Raw genomic sequence first — 16657 nt, 5'->3', positions numbered from 1 at the left:
CGAAATAACGCTGACGTTTTAAGCAGAAAAGGGCGGAGCCATGTTTTGTTTACAACGGAAGTCGCTATGACTTCTTCTGCTACTACTTCCGGTATATTAGGTCAAATGTATTCCAATCGAAAATGTGATGCATGAACGCGCAAGTTCTAATCGGATAGACACACAGTGTATCCGATCATATGACGCACTGTGTGTTCCGCTCCTCGTCGGTAGGGGGCGGTAAACCAGTCAAAAGGAAGCTCATTCGAGAACCGCTTCCGGGGCTGTTCGTTTGGCGGCTGAAAAGCGCCAAAGTAAAAAGTACGAAGGCGGAAGCGCAACGCGTGAAGTTGTTCGGTGTTCCGTCGCTCCGCCGCAGCAACATGGAGGAACTTTTCAGCAGCGCGTTGCAGGTGATCGTGAGGTGCGGCGATTGCGAGGACAGGTGAGAGGATGTTTGGTGTAATCCGAGACGGAGCAGCGGGAACGATTCAGCCGGTCATGTGACGTTACCTGGAGGAGTTAGAAAGGCGCATTATAAATAAAGTTGACGTCCGTGAATGTTTGATCGGATCTCATCCACTGACCGGACTTCCTCTTCTGACTGACGTCGCTATATTACAACTTAAAATGACCTCCATCCATGTTTGCGTGCCAGAGGCGGGGCGAGAGGCGGGGCGAGAGCAGCGCCCCCAGCCCCCCAGCAATATTAATGTACATAATAATAATAATTAATTCAAGGGACTGGAATGAAGAACTGTCCCCTTCTGAAATGATAAAATGTAAAGCTAACAAGTCATTTAGTGGATTTAAATTACATTCCACTTGTTTTATCTCAAATGCAAAAATGAAAAAAATCATTCTACAAAAATAAGGCATTCATACAAGTTAAAGGGAGCGTAGCAAGCCGTGTGTTTAAATCGTGAAAGAGCCGGTGGTTGAAATAAAGTAGGCTAAGCCCATCAAAGCTAACGGCAACATTTGATCTTCTGAGGGAAACTGTCTTTAATAATCTTGGCAAACTTGGATAAATAAAATGGCTGCCGGGTAGCTTTGATTTATGTTATTAGCTGACGTGACCATTTAAAGTCCGACTGTTATTTACATCTACAGGAGAGCAAGTCTCCGGGTCACCATCAAGCTTCAGCTGTTCAGCAGCCCCGCGCACAGAAAGGTCCGTCTGGCTCGTGCACCCTCGCCTGGTTTCAGTGTCGCTGCTCGATGAGAATCTTTATCACTGATGATGTTCTTCACTTAAATATTCATCATAATTCATTGAAATGAGGAATAGAATGTTTCAAATCGTCACATTTTCAGGTTTCGTTCACCTCTGCAGCATTTATAGATTTGCCCCCCGATGGTAACGTACGTTTATAGTTCAAATCTTAGTCCTGGATCCATTAAGTCATCTGGAACATCATCACCAAGGTGTTTTCCACAGGAAATAAATATAGTGATGGTAAATATCGCGGCTCTCGGAGACGTGCTAACGTTGTTCTCTTCTGCTTCTCTAAGGATCTTCTTGTAAAACTTACAGATGACCTAGATCCATATTTTCTCTTCACCCTTTCTATATCAGAAGATGACTTCCAAAGGTAAATGAACATGCTCATTGTTGCATTTCGGATGTCCTACACAAGTTTAAGTCTAATTGGCAATTGTGTTCTTTTGTTGTTTGTACAGTCTGAAAGTCCAGCAGGGGCTGCTCATCGATTTTGGGTCGTTTCCTCAGAAGTTCATTGAGCTGCTGAATCTGTGCCACTCTGAGCAGGAGGCAGACAGTCCCAGGTATGAACGGCGTCCATCGGTCTGTCGGCCACGATCGCGCTCTGGGTCGCTAAGCTGGCAGAGGGGACGGCGGTTCTGTCTTCACACGGAGCAGGATGAAGATGTCCACTGTCGGGTTTGTTCAACGGGCAACAAAGCGGTGAATCCAAAGCGTGTCCCCAGAATGGGACTCTCCCATCAGGCCGTTGTGTTGCACGCAGGATGTGAGGGACGCCCTTCATCGTTGCCCTGTCCTTCCTGATTCTCTCTCTGTCCACAGGTTCGTGCTGCACCTGTCATGTCCGTCTTCGGCGCTGGAGGGCGTGGCCAGCTTCGGTGTTGTAGAAACGAATGCGTTCAAACACCTGAACCACTTGTCTCTACGGCTGGCCCAAGCCTCCGACAAAGAGGTCAAAGACCACCTGGCAGTCTGCCTGCGTGCCCTGAAGGTCGGCGTCCCCCATACCGCCGCTGGGTCTCTGTTGTAAAGCTGTCCTTAGGGATGTCTCTGTAGTGTCTCTCAGCATGACGTCTCAATGTCTCTCTGTGATGTCTCTCTGTGATGTCTCTCTGTGATGTCTCTCAGTGATGTCTCTCAGCATGACATCTCAATGTCTCTCAGTGATGTCTCTCAGCATGACGTCTCAATGTCTCAGGCAGAAAAACAGGAGATTGACATGAAGCTGAAGAAGACAGAAGAGGACCTAACCAGGCAGCTGAATTACACTCAGCAGGTGGGGTCTTCCTCTGGACTGGCTGTTATCTCACGGCTGCATGTTCTGGTTGTGATGGCGTCCACATGGTGCTGGGGTGGACCCGTCCCACTGAATGACGAGAACCTGGGCCGCGTGGTTACCACCGGCATGTTTCAGAGGTTTCCTTCCCTCCTGACGGACGGTTTGCTTCTTGCTGTGTGGCCTGTACAACATGCACCGCTGGGGAGATGTTAGCGCAGCACCGCGTCTGGTTCCTAGCTCACGTTACTTCACACTAACTTTAACATGATGCCACGGCAAGTAGACGCATGATACCGGTTTAGATGGTATTGAGAAGGTGTAGAAGCGCCTCCTGCAGCAGCGCCCGAACTCGACTCGTGGCATGAACTGACGTCTCCGCCGCTCTTTAATAAACATTATTGCCTCTGCGTTGTTGTTAAAATGATATTTTTTTTGGATGAGCTTCAAAAAGGACGGTATCATTTACAGTTTCTGTATTTCCCACGCAGACGCTCTCTGAGAAGTCTAAAGACTTGGACAAACTGCGCTCCGAGTGGACAAGTCAAAGCAGCTGTCTGTCCAGCCGTCACTCTCAGGAGTTGCAGTCCGAGAGAGAGAAAGCTTTAGAGGTGAGACTCGTCATCTCAGCAGTTCCTCAAAGCCAACAATGGAAACGGAAGCCAGGTTGAGATCCACACAACTCTTCTGTTATGCTAGCACCTGCTTGTAGCCCAGCTGTTAGCCTGGCTGGTTGGACTGTATTCGGCTGCAGTCGTTAGCCATGTTGACATGTCTTTGTGGTGTCTTTCAGCTACAGAGCAGGCTTCAGCTGCAGTCTGAACAGCTTCGCCGGGACCTGGAGGATGGTCACAAGAAGAGCAACCAGCAGCTTCAGAGCAGGCTAACGGAGCTGGAGTCCTCCTGCCGAGAGCTCACGGAGAGGAAGTACAAAAACGAGTCTGCCGTCAGAGACCTGAAGATCAAGCTAGTGAGCTCAGAGGAGGTATGTATTCGTGGAAAGTCTGGGCCCAGAATACTCGTGCTGCCAACCTGCTCTACATCTCTTGTAGTCTCTGTCTGGTGCTCAGAAAATGGTACACGAGAAAGCTTTACGTTTTTTGTTATTACAGAGAGGTTTGTTCCAAATCCAGACTAGAAACGTAATGTGTCATAATGATGGCGCAGCTAGGTGGTGCAGCGACGAGGTGTAGCTAGGTGGTGCAGCGACGAGGTGTAGCTAGGTGGTGCAGCGACGAGGTGTGGCTAGGCGGTGCAGGGACGAGGTGTGGCTAGGCGGTGCAGGGACGAGGTGTCGCTAGGTGCTGCAGGGACGATGTGTAGCTGGGTGCTGCAGGGACGAGGTGTAGCTAGGTGCTGCAGGGACGAGGTGTCGCTAGGTGCTGCAGGGACGATGTGTAGCTGGGTGCTGCAGGGACGAGGTGTAGCTAGGTGCTGCAGGGACGATGTGTCGCTAGGTGCTGCAGGGACGATGTGTAGCTGGGTGCTGCAGGGACGATGTGTAGCTGGGTGCTGCAGGGACGAGGTGTAGCTAGGTGGTGCAGCGACGAGGTGTAGCTAGGTGGTGCAGCGACGAGGTGTAGCTAGGTGGTGCAGCGACGAGGTGTAGCTAGGTGGTGCAGCGACGAGGTGTGGCTAGGCGGTGCAGGGACGAGGTGTGGCTAGGCGGTGCAGGGACGAGGTGTCGCTAGGTGCTGCAGGGACGATGTGTAGCTGGGTGCTGCAGGGACGAGGTGTAGCTAGGTGCTGCAGGGACGAGGTGTCGCTAGGTGCTGCAGGGACGATGTGTAGCTGGGTGCTGCAGGGACGAGGTGTAGCTAGGTGCTGCAGGGACGAGGTGTCGCTAGGTGCTGCAGGGACGATGTGTAGCTGGGTGCTGCAGGGACGATGTGTAGCTGGGTGCTGCAGGGACGAGGTGTAGCTAGGTGCTGCAGGGACGAGGTGTAGCTAGGTGCTGCAGGGACGAGGTGTAGCTAGGTGCTGCAGGGACGATGTGTAGCTAGGTGCTGCAGGGACGAGGTGTCGCTAGGTGCTGCAGGGACGATGTGTAGCTAGGTGCTGCAGGGACGAGGTGTCGCTAGGTGCTGCAGGGACGAGGTGTCGCTAGGTGCTGCAGGGACGAGGTGTCGCTAGGTGCTGCAGGGACGAGGTGTCGCTAGGTGCTGCAGGGACGAGGTGTCGCTAGGTGGTGCAGGGACGAGGTGTAGCTAGGTGCTGCTGGGACGAGGTGTAGCTAGGTGGTGTAGCTAGGTGGTGCAGGGACGAGGTGTAGCTAGGTGCTGCTGGGACGAGGTGTAGCTAGGTGGTGTAGCTAGGTGGTGCAGGGACGAGGTGTAGCTAGGTGCTGCTGGGACGAGGTGTAGCTAGGTGGTGTAGCTAGGTGCTGCAGGGACGAGGTGTGGCTAGGTGGTGTAGCTAGGTGGTGCAGGGACGAGGTGTAGCTAGGTGCTGCTGGGACGAGGTGTAGCTAGGTGGTGTAGCTAGGTGCTGCAGGGACGAGGTGTGGCTAGGTGGTGTAGCTAGGTGGTGTAGCTAGGTGCTGCAGGGACGTAATGTCCTGTCCCTGGTCAGAAGACACCCTCTTGGATCAACTCAAGAATCTCCATGTTTGTTTCATGTTTATTAAACCCGGAAGTGCCGCTGAGATTAAACGGCTCTTATTATAAGACGTTGACAACGTAGCAGCCAGTCGCACATAAAATACAATAAATAACGTGTACACAAACATTCAACATGAGCTGGGACGCCCTGAAAATGGGGAATGAAAATAATCCACCTTTAAAATTAAAGACATGAATTTTTCTGCATGTTTCTGATACAGAAACGATGTTGGCTAAAGAATGAGTCCTGATCCTGCATTAATCCCAGACGCCCCAAGCTTCGGGTTATTTTGTCAACCTGTTGGGGGAGTGGTGCTTACTTGTGATGTCCCTTGTGTGTATGGAGGAGAGCCAACGTTTGAAGCAGCAGGTCCAGTCCTTCAGGAGGGAGAACAGCACTCTGGACACAGAAGTTCATGAGGCAGAGCGTTTGGCGAACCAGCTGCAGATGAGACTGGCTGTTCTGGAACAGCAAGTGAAAGACCAGGACCAGCTCATGCGCCGGACCAAAGAGGTGCTGGAGGCTACTCAACAGCAGAAGGTAAGAGCTGCAGCATCAAACGGCTGTTTGTTCAATCACCAATGAACAGTGAGGTTACAAGGAATAGACGTAAAGAAGGACTTCAGGTACCTCGGGTCAACGGAGCAGAGTGATGGAGAGAATGTGGAAAGGAGGTGAGGAATCGTGTGCAGGCAGGCTGGAACGGGGGGAGGAGAGTATCACACCTTTATGATGGCGTGTATGCTCATGATGATGGCGATGATGATGAAGATTGTGGTGGTGATGATGAGCTTGGTCACTCAGACGAAATAAAGTAATACGATTTGTGAATCATTGCTAATTTAGTCGTTATCTAGTTGAAACTCAAGGGTGACCAACTGTTTAAGGTAATACTAAATTCAGCGACGCTTAATGAAGGTATTTGCATGTTCAGTAGCAACCAGTGTAATCATTTTAACTGTTATTTTGTTTTATAGGAATCAGTGGAAGAAAATGCTGAAAGTAAAGAAATTCATATTAGAAAACTTGAAGCAACAGTAAAATCACTGTCTGAGGAGCTGATAAAGGTCTGTACCAACATTTCATTCGATCAGATGCTCTATTTACTCTGTTACCAGTTTATGGTACAAAGGTACCGTATTTTTCAGACTATGAAGCGCACCTGACTATAAGGCGCTATATCAACCAGCGGGGCTATTTTCATACACAAGGCGCACTGGGTAATCAGGCGCATTAAGCGAAACAAAAGGGTCAGATAAGTCAAACTTTATTCAACTTATCCACAAGCGCTAACTCGCCGGGCGTCGCCTCCCTGTCTTGGGGAGTGTCCGTTCGCCTTCTGTGATCCGACGCTCCCACGCAGCTCGGTTGGAGTTCTTTAGTTGATCCAGCCGGGATGATGGCAAGCTATGAGTTGGTTAAATTAAAGGCTTTTGAGTGCACCTTATGGTCTGGAAAATATGGTTCATCAAGCTATAATTAGCTAAATACAACAATCGTGCAACAAATGGGTGGATGAGATTCTAGAAACGGAGGTTAGAAATGGAGAAATAGGTTTCTGATGAACTCAAACCTGAGTGTGTGTCTGTATGTTTGAATGGTGGCCAGTCCAGCATCTCACCTCCACCTTCTATCCAGGCTAACGGCATCATTAAGAAGCTTCAAGGAGAGGTTCGAGGTCTCGTCGGGAAAATAAAAGTCAAAAATTCTGTGACTGTGACACAGGAGAAGGTCCTGCAGGACACATCAGACAAACTTCAAAATGTTGAGAAGGATTTACAGAACACTCGGCAGCAGCTCACCACAAAAGACGACCAGGTACGTCTTCAAATCATGAACTCTTGAATGCATCGGAGAGTAGGCCGATCTCATCTCTGATATGCAGTACGTGCTGGTACTTGTATGTGTGCAGCTCACCACTCAAATAAAAGCATAAGTAAAGGATGCATAATATAATTATAACGTCTTTGTAAATATGCATTTCAATGATTGGAGCGTGTGTGCTGCTTTAACCGTAGCGGACCGGTCCTGCTCACAGAAACCCAATTAGAATATACGTTTCCTGTTTAATTAAAAGTTGTTTGTAGTTTAGTTTGAAGACAATGATCTTTTCCCTCCTTATAGCCAGTTTAAATGTCTTTAACCATGAAACAACTTGATCTATAATCAGTAGATGGTCACATTAATGCTTGCAGTCTTTAATAATAAACCTCTTTAACTTTAAATGGTCGCCTCTTTCCAAATCTGAACATGAACCCTACACTATAAAGTCACTTTAATAGATGGTTTGGCATGAACTGGTGACGTCGTCATCTGTATGTTGCAGATTTCTAAATTGAAGGAGCAGTTGGAGACGACGGTGCAGAAGCTAAATGAAAGCAGAGACTTGTTGAAAACAAATGAGAATGGTAAGTATGCTTTCAAACATACCTGGGTGCACTTATTACTGAAGCACAGGATACTTCCTTTTCCTGCTTTTACACTGAAGTACATTGGTGTTGAATGTGAACCAAACAAAAATGCTGTGCTTGGAATCAGGGTTTGTATCCAGTTAGGATCTTCTCCAAATCCCAAACATTTGAACTTGATCTGCGTCGCATTTTACTGAATAACCCTGCAATAAACATTTTGTACATGTATTTCCAGGCATGTGTAGCATGAGAGGGATGAGTTGATGGGAACTAGCCGAAGGAATTCCTGCACATTTGTCTAATTTGCAGTTAGTTTTTCATGCGAATTTAGTCGACCTTGACGGCGAGAAGCTGACTTAAATAGAAAGTAGTTTGATGTCAATCACATTCATCTCCTGGGATAGGAAGCACAACATGTACAGTAATGAATGCCTGAGGTAAGAAGCTTGATCAAATTAGACAAATTACAACAGTATATATAGTAAGAAACATCAATTAAATTGTATTTCTATAGCATTTCAATGCATTCCGTGACGTAGAATGAGATCGTGAGTTTGGTAAACCTACTCACCGGTAACTTTCTTGTTGAACTTGTTTGTTATGCTAATTCTGCCTATTCAGCCTCCCAGGTGTGTTCTTTATCCTGTTGTGTTGCTGAATTACTGTTAGTGTTTCATCAACATGCCGTATACTTATCCAGCTTGTGTAAGCTACCTTTAGGAGACACAACAAGCTGACTGGCTGTCCGGTATGTTGATGTTTCGCTTTTGCTTGTAAGTGAGACTTATAGTCTGATGTAAGTTGTTTGTTTTTTCTTCTTCATGAAACATGAATTGACTAATGCGGTAATACGGTAATTAAATGTAATAAAGGCTTACTGGAAATTATTTTTATGGCTTTTCACCCAAATTTGGTGCAAAATGACAGTTCACTGGCCAGAATCCATGCTCAAAGTTGAAAGGTTTATGTTGTACAGCAGAAAAATAGCAGTCCCTCATTTATCTGCCGTCGCAAGAATAAAAGTGACTTCTAGCTTGGCAGACAGATAAATAGTTTCCCAATAAAACATCACAAAGTGTTCAGGTAGGTTTGAAATGATTGACTCTTCAAAGAGGCCGATCTGAAATGGGAGGACTGTGTGGGATCACAAAACTTTCCTTATGTACCGAAGGGGGGCCCAGCGGAAAACCATTGCGAACCACTGGACTAACAGATGAGACGGGGCGCTCCTTGGAATATGTTTGCAGATGACATTGTGATCTGCAGTGAGAGCAGGGAGCAGGTAGAGGAGAATCTAGAGAAGTGGCGGTCTGCTCTAGAAAAGAGAGGAAGGTGAGCAGGAGGTCGACCCAGGAAAAGATGCATGGATGTATTGAGGGAGGACGATTCAAAGGACAGGGTGAAGTGGAGAACATTTGTGGTTTGTGTTGTTTTCTGGACTCTGGATAATTATTATTATTATTCGCTGTTGTGACTCCGCATGGGACAAGCCAAAAGTACAGTCGTAGTAGCTTCTTGGCGAAGGAACGATGGAGGATTTGAAGCAGGCTGCCACATTACAGGACTCCAGGAAGGTGTTGGGAATGGCCCTAAAGCTAATCTGGTGCTACGGAAACAAAAGTGACAGATCTATATGACTGCAGCCGCTGCACCAATCGTTCGTCAATCTCACCTTCTCACTCCTCCGCTTGGCAAAAACTCCCGCCGACCCGGAGTGGGGAGACTAACTTTTTCCGGTCGAGAACCATGTCCTTGGATTTGGAGCTGCGACCATCCCTGTCCCCGCTTTTCCAACCACACTTTGCCCTCCCAGTGAACTCTTCATGGTGGGCACACCCAATATTGAATGGATTTAGATTTGTCTTTTGTTTCCTTTCCTTTTTATAAATTGATAGGAAAAAAGAATCAAATGTATTTTCTATTTTTGAGATAATTATTTTCGTAATTGCCTAAGATGTTTGTGCAGTAACATACCTGAGTACTGAACGATTCTATAGCAACAGGATTGGTATTGTATGTAGTTCCTCCTTTGCACTGCGAGGTGGCTTTGTAGCATCATGGACACGTCCCGTCTGAAAACCAAACGTTTCCAGACTGGAGGAAGTCCTTTGAGCGCTGTTGTGCAACACCTGTTTGAATAATGGCTTGAAAGGATGTCCGGGTTTGTCCATGTTAACTCTTTGCTTTTCCTCTGATCCTCTCTTCTGCCTGCCACACTATTCTATTTTTTTCTCACACAAAAAATAACATCAGAGAACCCTGAAGGCTGTTCTAGATACAAATGTAGAGCTTTTCACCTTCTGTTTTCTATATTTTTCCCACAGTTATAAGTTGGCTTAACAAGCAGCTAAATGAACAGCAGCTGTCCACAAAGCCGCCTGAAGGTATGGAGACACCTTCGGCTGTATCCGCAACCAAAGGACTAAAGGTAGGAGACACCTCGTGGTATTCCCAGCTAACGATTGTTAATTTTAACAGTGCTGTGATATAGCATAGTGCCTTGTGTTGCTGTTCCATTGGTGTGTGAGGGATGGTCTGAATGATTTCCACTCCGAATCAGCAGGTGGTTCCTTCCATGGTGCAAATGCCACTGCTGTATGGATACAGTATCTGCATGAATTGGTGAAAGCTGGCTTTCATTACAAAGTTCTTTGATTATGGGATACATTCACCATGATGTTGTTTTCGTTACATTATGCGATGTCACAATTAGTTTCTGTCCATAGTGTTTTCATCTTTCATTAAGATCTCGTATTGAATATGGGGAGTTGGGACGCTGCGGGATGTGATGAATCCTGTCGATTCTAAATTGGGTTCAGGACTCTCCTTGAACAAATCTTTCCTAATTTGAGTCTGATATATTGTGATATTTCCATCTTTGATATAATATAACCATGTCATCAGGAAAAAAAGAATGCCTTGATTTAAATACTGGGTATAGTATAGTATCAGTATATTCAAGTACTCAGATGGGCTAGTTTTTGGAGTTTTGGGGGGGGAATTTTTACTGATCTTAGACCTGATCAACAGAAGCAACCTCAAACCCGACCCAAACCGGCTGGTAAGGGTGCCGACCGCTCTTCTTGCCCTGATGTCCCACCAATCTGGGCCAGGGCACACCACGTTCTACATTTACCCAATGGAACTCATTTATTTTCCTAGTTAAACGTTGTTGGTGATGTTTTTGGCCGAGCCGTGTATAGGTACAGTCCATCTTATGGTGTTTGACAAAAACTGTCTTAATGGGGTAATGTTAAAGCCACATGCTTCATTTGGGAAATGTGTTTCTCTTTATGGGTCAGAGTTCATCGCGTTAAAGACATAAATGTGTTTTTGCAGGCACACTTTTATCCTCAGACGAGCAAACCTGCCCCATCGCTTGTGATGGCCGATGACCCCGCTCCTAAACACAGAACGATGCAGCCGGCTGACAGAAATGTGTAAGTGTGGGTTCGCCACGGGTACGGACACGACCACTCTCAGTGGATGGGAGCATCGGATGTGGGTATAGGCTCTACTCTAGCCCTGCGAGAAAGTGGCCTGTGGAAGATGGGTGGGTGTGTGACCTCCGACCCGACACGGTCGGCAGGGCTGTGGAACACCCTGGTGGTGTTGGTCATACCGTCTATACCGGGTTTAATGTCATGGTGTATATTGCTGCTAGGAGTTGTAAATAAATTAGCGTAAATGAGTGCGTTTCTGCTTCAGGTGTGTTCAGGCTGTAACGTGTGTGTGTGTGTGTGTGTGTGTGAGGCTTATTGTAAAGTCAGAGCTGCACCATTACCGCACACTAGTAATTCAGGCTTGTGTGGAGGCGTGGCCTGTTTATAGGTCAGGTTCTGGAGGTTGTTGGTTCTGACTCTGCCAGAGCCACATATCGTGTAATTCATGCTTTCAGTTCAATTACTTCAATCCAAGTCGCTGGAACACTCACAAGACGTCACCAGGATCGCCGTCCCTGAGTGTCGTGTTTTAACGCGATTCGTATAATCGATAGTACTAATTCCGACGGTGTTTTGGCTGAATTTTATTATTTTATTATCCCCAGTTCCATCCCTGTGTTTTCATCACATCCCCCCCCCCCCCCCCCCGGTCTCATGCGTTTTCTCTTGTCCTCAGTGGAGATGGTGCAGGTTTGGATTCCAAGTACTTTGAGGCGAGAGACGATGGCATCCCAATCTATGGTCTGTCATCCAAACCGCTTCTCCGAGGTAAACGCCCTGCAGTCTAAACACTGCGCTGCTCCAGACCCGCAAACGGGAAACCATCGTCTCAAAGGCTCGGTTGTTTGTGGCTTTGTGTCGCTTTAATGGCACGAAAATATGCCTGATAATTTCAAATAATTTGTGTATAAATGTATTTACATACGCACTGACCAATCCGGCGCAACCTGAATTGAATGGGTCAGAAGGTGCGGCTTCGCTATTGGCCAGAACGAGCACACGCTCTCAGCGGGGGACGTACACTGTAAGAAAAACAAGCATGGCGGGAGACAAAGATACGAATCCAACGCGCCACATCGAAGCGCTGCGCAAAATTGAAGTCGAGAGTGGTTCCGGCGTCCTTGCTGTGTGTCGAGGTGAGGCCAACTATGTCCAGTCGGAACTTCTCAACCTCGCACACCAGCTCAGGCTCCTTCCCCGCCAGAGGCGATGTTCCACGTCCCTAGAGCTAGTTTCTGGAGCCGAGGGTCGGACCGCCAAGGTCCCCGCCTTCGGCTGCCGCCCAGCTCACATCGCACCTGACCCCTCTGGTCCCTCCTATGGGTGGTGGGTCCACGGGAAGGAGGACCCACGCTGCTTCTCCAGGCTGTGCCCGAGCCACCAGGCGCTCGCCATCGTGCCCCGCCCCCAGGAGGGGGCCCCGGTGACCCGCGTCCGGGCGAGGGAAACTCTGGACAAATCTTTGTATTCATCGTAAGGGGTCTATGAGCGCCTTTGTCTGGCCCCTCCCCTCAGACCTGTTTGTCATGGGTGACCCTACCAGGGGGATAAAGCCCCCGACAACTGAGCTCCTAGGGTCATCGGGACCCTAACCCTAAATATTACTCATTTCTAGGAATCCTAATTTTGACTAGAAGTATTTGATATACGTCAAGACATCTTGTGAATTATCACATACATGCCCTTCAGAATCCGGTATTTGGAGAAACGCTTCCACTGACCCCAACGCTCATCTGGGAGGAAGTCTTTCTACAAATAATTCTCCTTTTTTCTGACGAGCATAATAGTTGAATGTGGATAATGTGGTCGAGGTTTCAATAAGATGACTTTCTTTTCTTTTCATTTCAGAGTTGCCTCAGCGACCGAAGCCCTGCGTTCAATCTGCGTACTTCTCTGCATGAAGCAGATATAAAGATCAGCCTGCAAATCTTATTCGAGCTCCTTGTGACCGATCAGAAGCTCCCCGTCCACGATGTTCCGGATTCCATTCATGGACTATCCTCTAATTTGCAGCTCCAATAAACTGTCAGGTGGACGTATTGTATATAAAAAATAAATGTGTTGGCCTGAAATTGCATGAAGTCTCTCAAATGTGTTTCCTAATAAACAGTTTCTATGGTAACTGTTGTTGGCGATGATGTCGGGATATGAGCTGCATTTAAATTTTCTACTGTAGGTAAACATGGAGTGAATAAAAGTCTGACCAAACTGGCAGAGCAATATATTCAGTGTACTATGTACTGCGCACTATATACAGCCAAAGTTTGCGCCTTTGTGCAGATTACTGCACATTCTGTCAGTCTAAGAAGTTGCAGCATGTTTAAATGTTTATTTAGCTTTATGCATGTGATGCTAAATAGTGTAAGAAGTGAACCGGACTGAGATATATCGAGCATTCAAAAAACCAAGACGACTTGCTGCCGGGGACACGAGCTTTGCTTTTAGCCTGGTTCATAATACCAGCTCGGACAGAATCAGCGTCGGTTCCACCGACGTCCTCGTCCCCAACGGGACGTTGTCGCAAGACACTTCACAGCAGGGGAGTCTAACTCATGTTTCCCCAAGGGCCACATTAGCATTATGCAAACGGTAACACAGTAAAAACATGAACTAAGTCTAATGTAAAATAAATGTAACTACTCCTTAATATGCTGTTAAATAACAATTAATTAATTTAACTCTTTAGCTGCCACAGTAATTACAATAACATATTCAGGTTTGATATCACTTAAAAATTGTTAGAGATAAAGCCAAACTGTAAATGAGAAAAATCTTAAGTATGAACCAAAGTTTGTGATGGGAATAAATTAACACATCCAATAATGTGGAAAAGTTCCATTCATATGCAATCATCACGCAGGAACAAAGATAATCGATACAAAATCAAAGCAAAACCAAAAAAACAACAGAAGTGGGAAAGATAAAGAACATTCCCCGAGTCGATGCCACGGAAAAGACGTCACTTTCAGGATCAGCACTGGACAGCTCCATATGTAGCCGGCTACCTATGGAGCTGTCCAGTGCTGATCCTGATCCATATGTAGCCGGCTACCTATGGAGCTGTCCAGTGCTGATCCTGATCCATATGTAGCCGGCTCCCTATGGAGCTGTCCAGTGCTGATCCTGAGCTCCATATGTAGCCGGCTACCTATGGAGCTGTCCAGTGCTGATCCTGATCCATATGTAGCCGACTACCTATGGAGCTGTCCAGTGCTGATCCTGATCCATATGTAGCCGACTACCTATGGATCTGTCCAGTGCTGATCCTGAGCTCCATATGTAGCCGGATCAACATGTCAGCACATGCTGGAAAAAACAAAAAAGTTCAAATAGCTTCGAATAGTCACCCCCAGCAGATTATTAACATTGTCCCCCACACAAACTGACCCTTGACCTCAGGAAGAACCCTGGAACACTGCAATTAAGGGGCTCCAGCCATACTGTGTTGTACTTGTTGAGAGATGGACATCCACCGACACGATGGCAGACCACCTCGGCCACATGTGAACAGCCTGTGAAGATCGGTTGGCATGGTTTCAGCTTTGCCATGCTTCTTTCTGCGTGACCAGTGGCAGTGCTAACCGCTAAAACAATGAGCTAACAGTCACACTACGTGAATACGTAGTGACGTCACGCCAAGCTACCCCTGCTCAGAAGGTGTGACGACTGATGGAAGCAAACGCATCATGTGGACACGTCATGAACACTGCAAGGGCTCGAACCCCTGTCCTTCAGGCGAGAGGGCAACGCCAAGGAGTTCTGAAAGACGTGGGTCATCAGTCGGTGTCTAGAATGGTCATAGAGCGCTCTCACAGCTTCACGGTGCCCAAAGAGCTTTGCATCAGGCCTCGCATTCACCCGCTTTACATCAGGCCTCGCATTCACCCATTCACACGCTTTACATTTGGCCTCGCATTCACCCATTTACACGCTTTACATTAGGCCTGGCATTCACCCATTCACACGCTTTACATTAGGCCTGGCATTCACCCATTCACACGCTTTACATTAGGCCTGGCATTCACCCATTCACACGCTTTACATCAGGCCTGGCATTCACCCATTCACACGCTTTACATCAGGCCTCGCATTCACACGCTTTACATTAGGCCTGGCATTCACCCATTCACATGCTTTACATCAGGCCTGGCATTCACCCATTCACACGCTTTACATTAGGCCTGGCATTCACCCATTCACACGCTTTACATTAGGACTGAGCCATTTCAGGGAAAATAGCGTAGAGCACACACGGGGAGGCACACGCTTGTGCACGCACATCTTGTGCACCTTTGCCCCTCCTGACATCAGAAGGGGAGTGATTTCATCCGGTCGTGTTTCAGGAGGGGATTCCAGACCTACACAAACTACCACGGATTGACCGGATGGTTTGTTTTTTTGATAAGGACCCAAAATCACCAGAATAGTGTAGAAACATGGGAAACGTGAGTTTTTAATAAGCAAAACATCCAATAAATTGTGTCCTCCATTGTAATTTGAGTGAAAGTGCTGCAACAGGGAGGACAGAGGGACATCAGAGAGGTCCGTGAAGCTAGAGGACGTTCAGCTCGTCCAAACGTCTGGTTGTCATAGCGATGCTGTTCCTAACTGAATACTATTGTGCGGACACTGATGGACATAAAAGAGCTTCACATTGGTTTGATGTGTGAACTGTTTATTAATCCAACAATAGAGCTCCAGCGTGTTCCCTTGGACAACGTGAGCGTAGGAGTGACATAAAGAAAGAGTGTGCAGCATGGAGGAGTGACATCACGATGAAGCGCCGCATCAAAGCGGCCTCCCGTCCCGTTACCCACAAACAGCTGATTCCAGAGACCTCTGACTTTGTAAAGCTAAAGAATGTGACATTTACTTTCTGTAAATTATCTTTGCTTATTTTCGTTAAGTCAACATCGGCATGCTAACGTTAGCGTGATCTATTTACAGCCGTCTCCTCTGAAACCGAGACCTTCTCACAAACAGCACGTAATATGTAGCCGCACACACGATGCTAACATGTTGAACCGGGGCTTGGGAATAATCACAGAAGTTACTTTATATTCCACAGAGGCTCGCGGTGTTTGCAAACTGCTGGCGAGACAGCTTCACCCTCACCCTCACCTTCACCCTCACTCACTCTCACCTTCACCCTCACCTTCACTCTCACCTTCACTCACTCTCACCTTCACTCACTCTCACCTTTACCCTCACTCACTCTCACCTTCACCCTCACTCACTCTCACCCTCACTCTGACTCTCACCCTCACTCTTACTCACTCTCACCTTCACCCTCACTCACTCTCACCTTCACCCTCACTCTCACCTTTGCTCTCACTCTCACCTTCACTCTCACCCGCACCTTCACTCTCACCTTCACTCTCACTCTCATCCTCACCTTCACTCTCACTCTCACCTTCACTCTCACCCTCACCTTTACCCTCACTCACTCTCACCTTCACTCTCACCTTTGCTCTCACTCTCACCTTCACTCTCACCCTCACCTTCACTCTCACCTTCACTCTCACTCTCACTCTCACCCTCACCTTCACTCTCACCTTCACCCTCACCCTCACCTTCACCCTCACCCTCACGGCCAACACATTAACATGTTCAGCCGTAAAATGTCCGAGGGAAGGGAACATTAAATATTTGTGTCGTTCTACGCTCTTTTTCAGTGTGTGAAATGAGGCCTGCCTTTTAATGAAGACTGCGAGTACCGCCC

At 47.4% G+C, this 16657-nt stretch overlaps 2 protein-coding genes across 2 annotated transcripts in view; both read left to right on the top strand.

Annotated features, from left to right (window-relative positions):
- The window catches only part of aspm (assembly factor for spindle microtubules), a 9699-nt gene extending 9417 nt beyond the window's left edge, over positions 1–282 (top strand). Inside the window, exon 24 of the mRNA XM_068743441.1 lies at positions 214–282. Within this exon, the coding sequence (XP_068599542.1) occupies positions 214–282 (69 nt within the window). The remainder of the gene's footprint in view (positions 1–213) is intronic.
- Positions 283–362: 80 nt separating this feature from the next.
- Positions 363–13013, top strand: sass6 (SAS-6 centriolar assembly protein). Its single transcript, XM_068743755.1, has 16 exons — positions 363–424; positions 1093–1153; positions 1495–1574; positions 1663–1767; positions 2027–2195; positions 2403–2480; positions 2972–3091; positions 3274–3465; positions 5427–5621; positions 6059–6148; positions 6720–6899; positions 7408–7489; positions 9817–9920; positions 10832–10932; positions 11612–11703; positions 12784–13013. Exons 1-16 carry the CDS (start codon positions 363–365, stop codon positions 12834–12836), a joined length of 1764 nt encoding a protein of 587 aa, XP_068599856.1. The 3' UTR covers positions 12837–13013.
- The last annotated feature ends 3644 nt before the right edge of the window (positions 13014–16657 follow it).

The sequence above is a fragment of the Brachionichthys hirsutus genome, chromosome 9, assembly GCF_040956055.1.
Source record: "Brachionichthys hirsutus isolate HB-005 chromosome 9, CSIRO-AGI_Bhir_v1, whole genome shotgun sequence".
NCBI lineage: Eukaryota > Metazoa > Chordata > Actinopteri > Lophiiformes > Brachionichthyidae > Brachionichthys > Brachionichthys hirsutus.
This window is presented reverse-complemented; position numbering and strand designations above follow the sequence as displayed.

Coding starts and splice junctions, on each gene's coding strand:
- sass6 (XM_068743755.1), top strand. CDS start 363: ATGGAGGAACTTTTCAGCAGCGCGTTGCAGGTGATCGTGAGGTGCGGC. Junction 425..1,092: donor TGCGGCGATTGCGAGGACAG/GTGAGAGGATGT, acceptor TTACATCTACAG/GAGAGCAAGTCTCCGGGTCA. Junction 10,933..11,611: donor CAGCCGGCTGACAGAAATGT/GTAAGTGTGGGT, acceptor TCTTGTCCTCAG/TGGAGATGGTGCAGGTTTGG.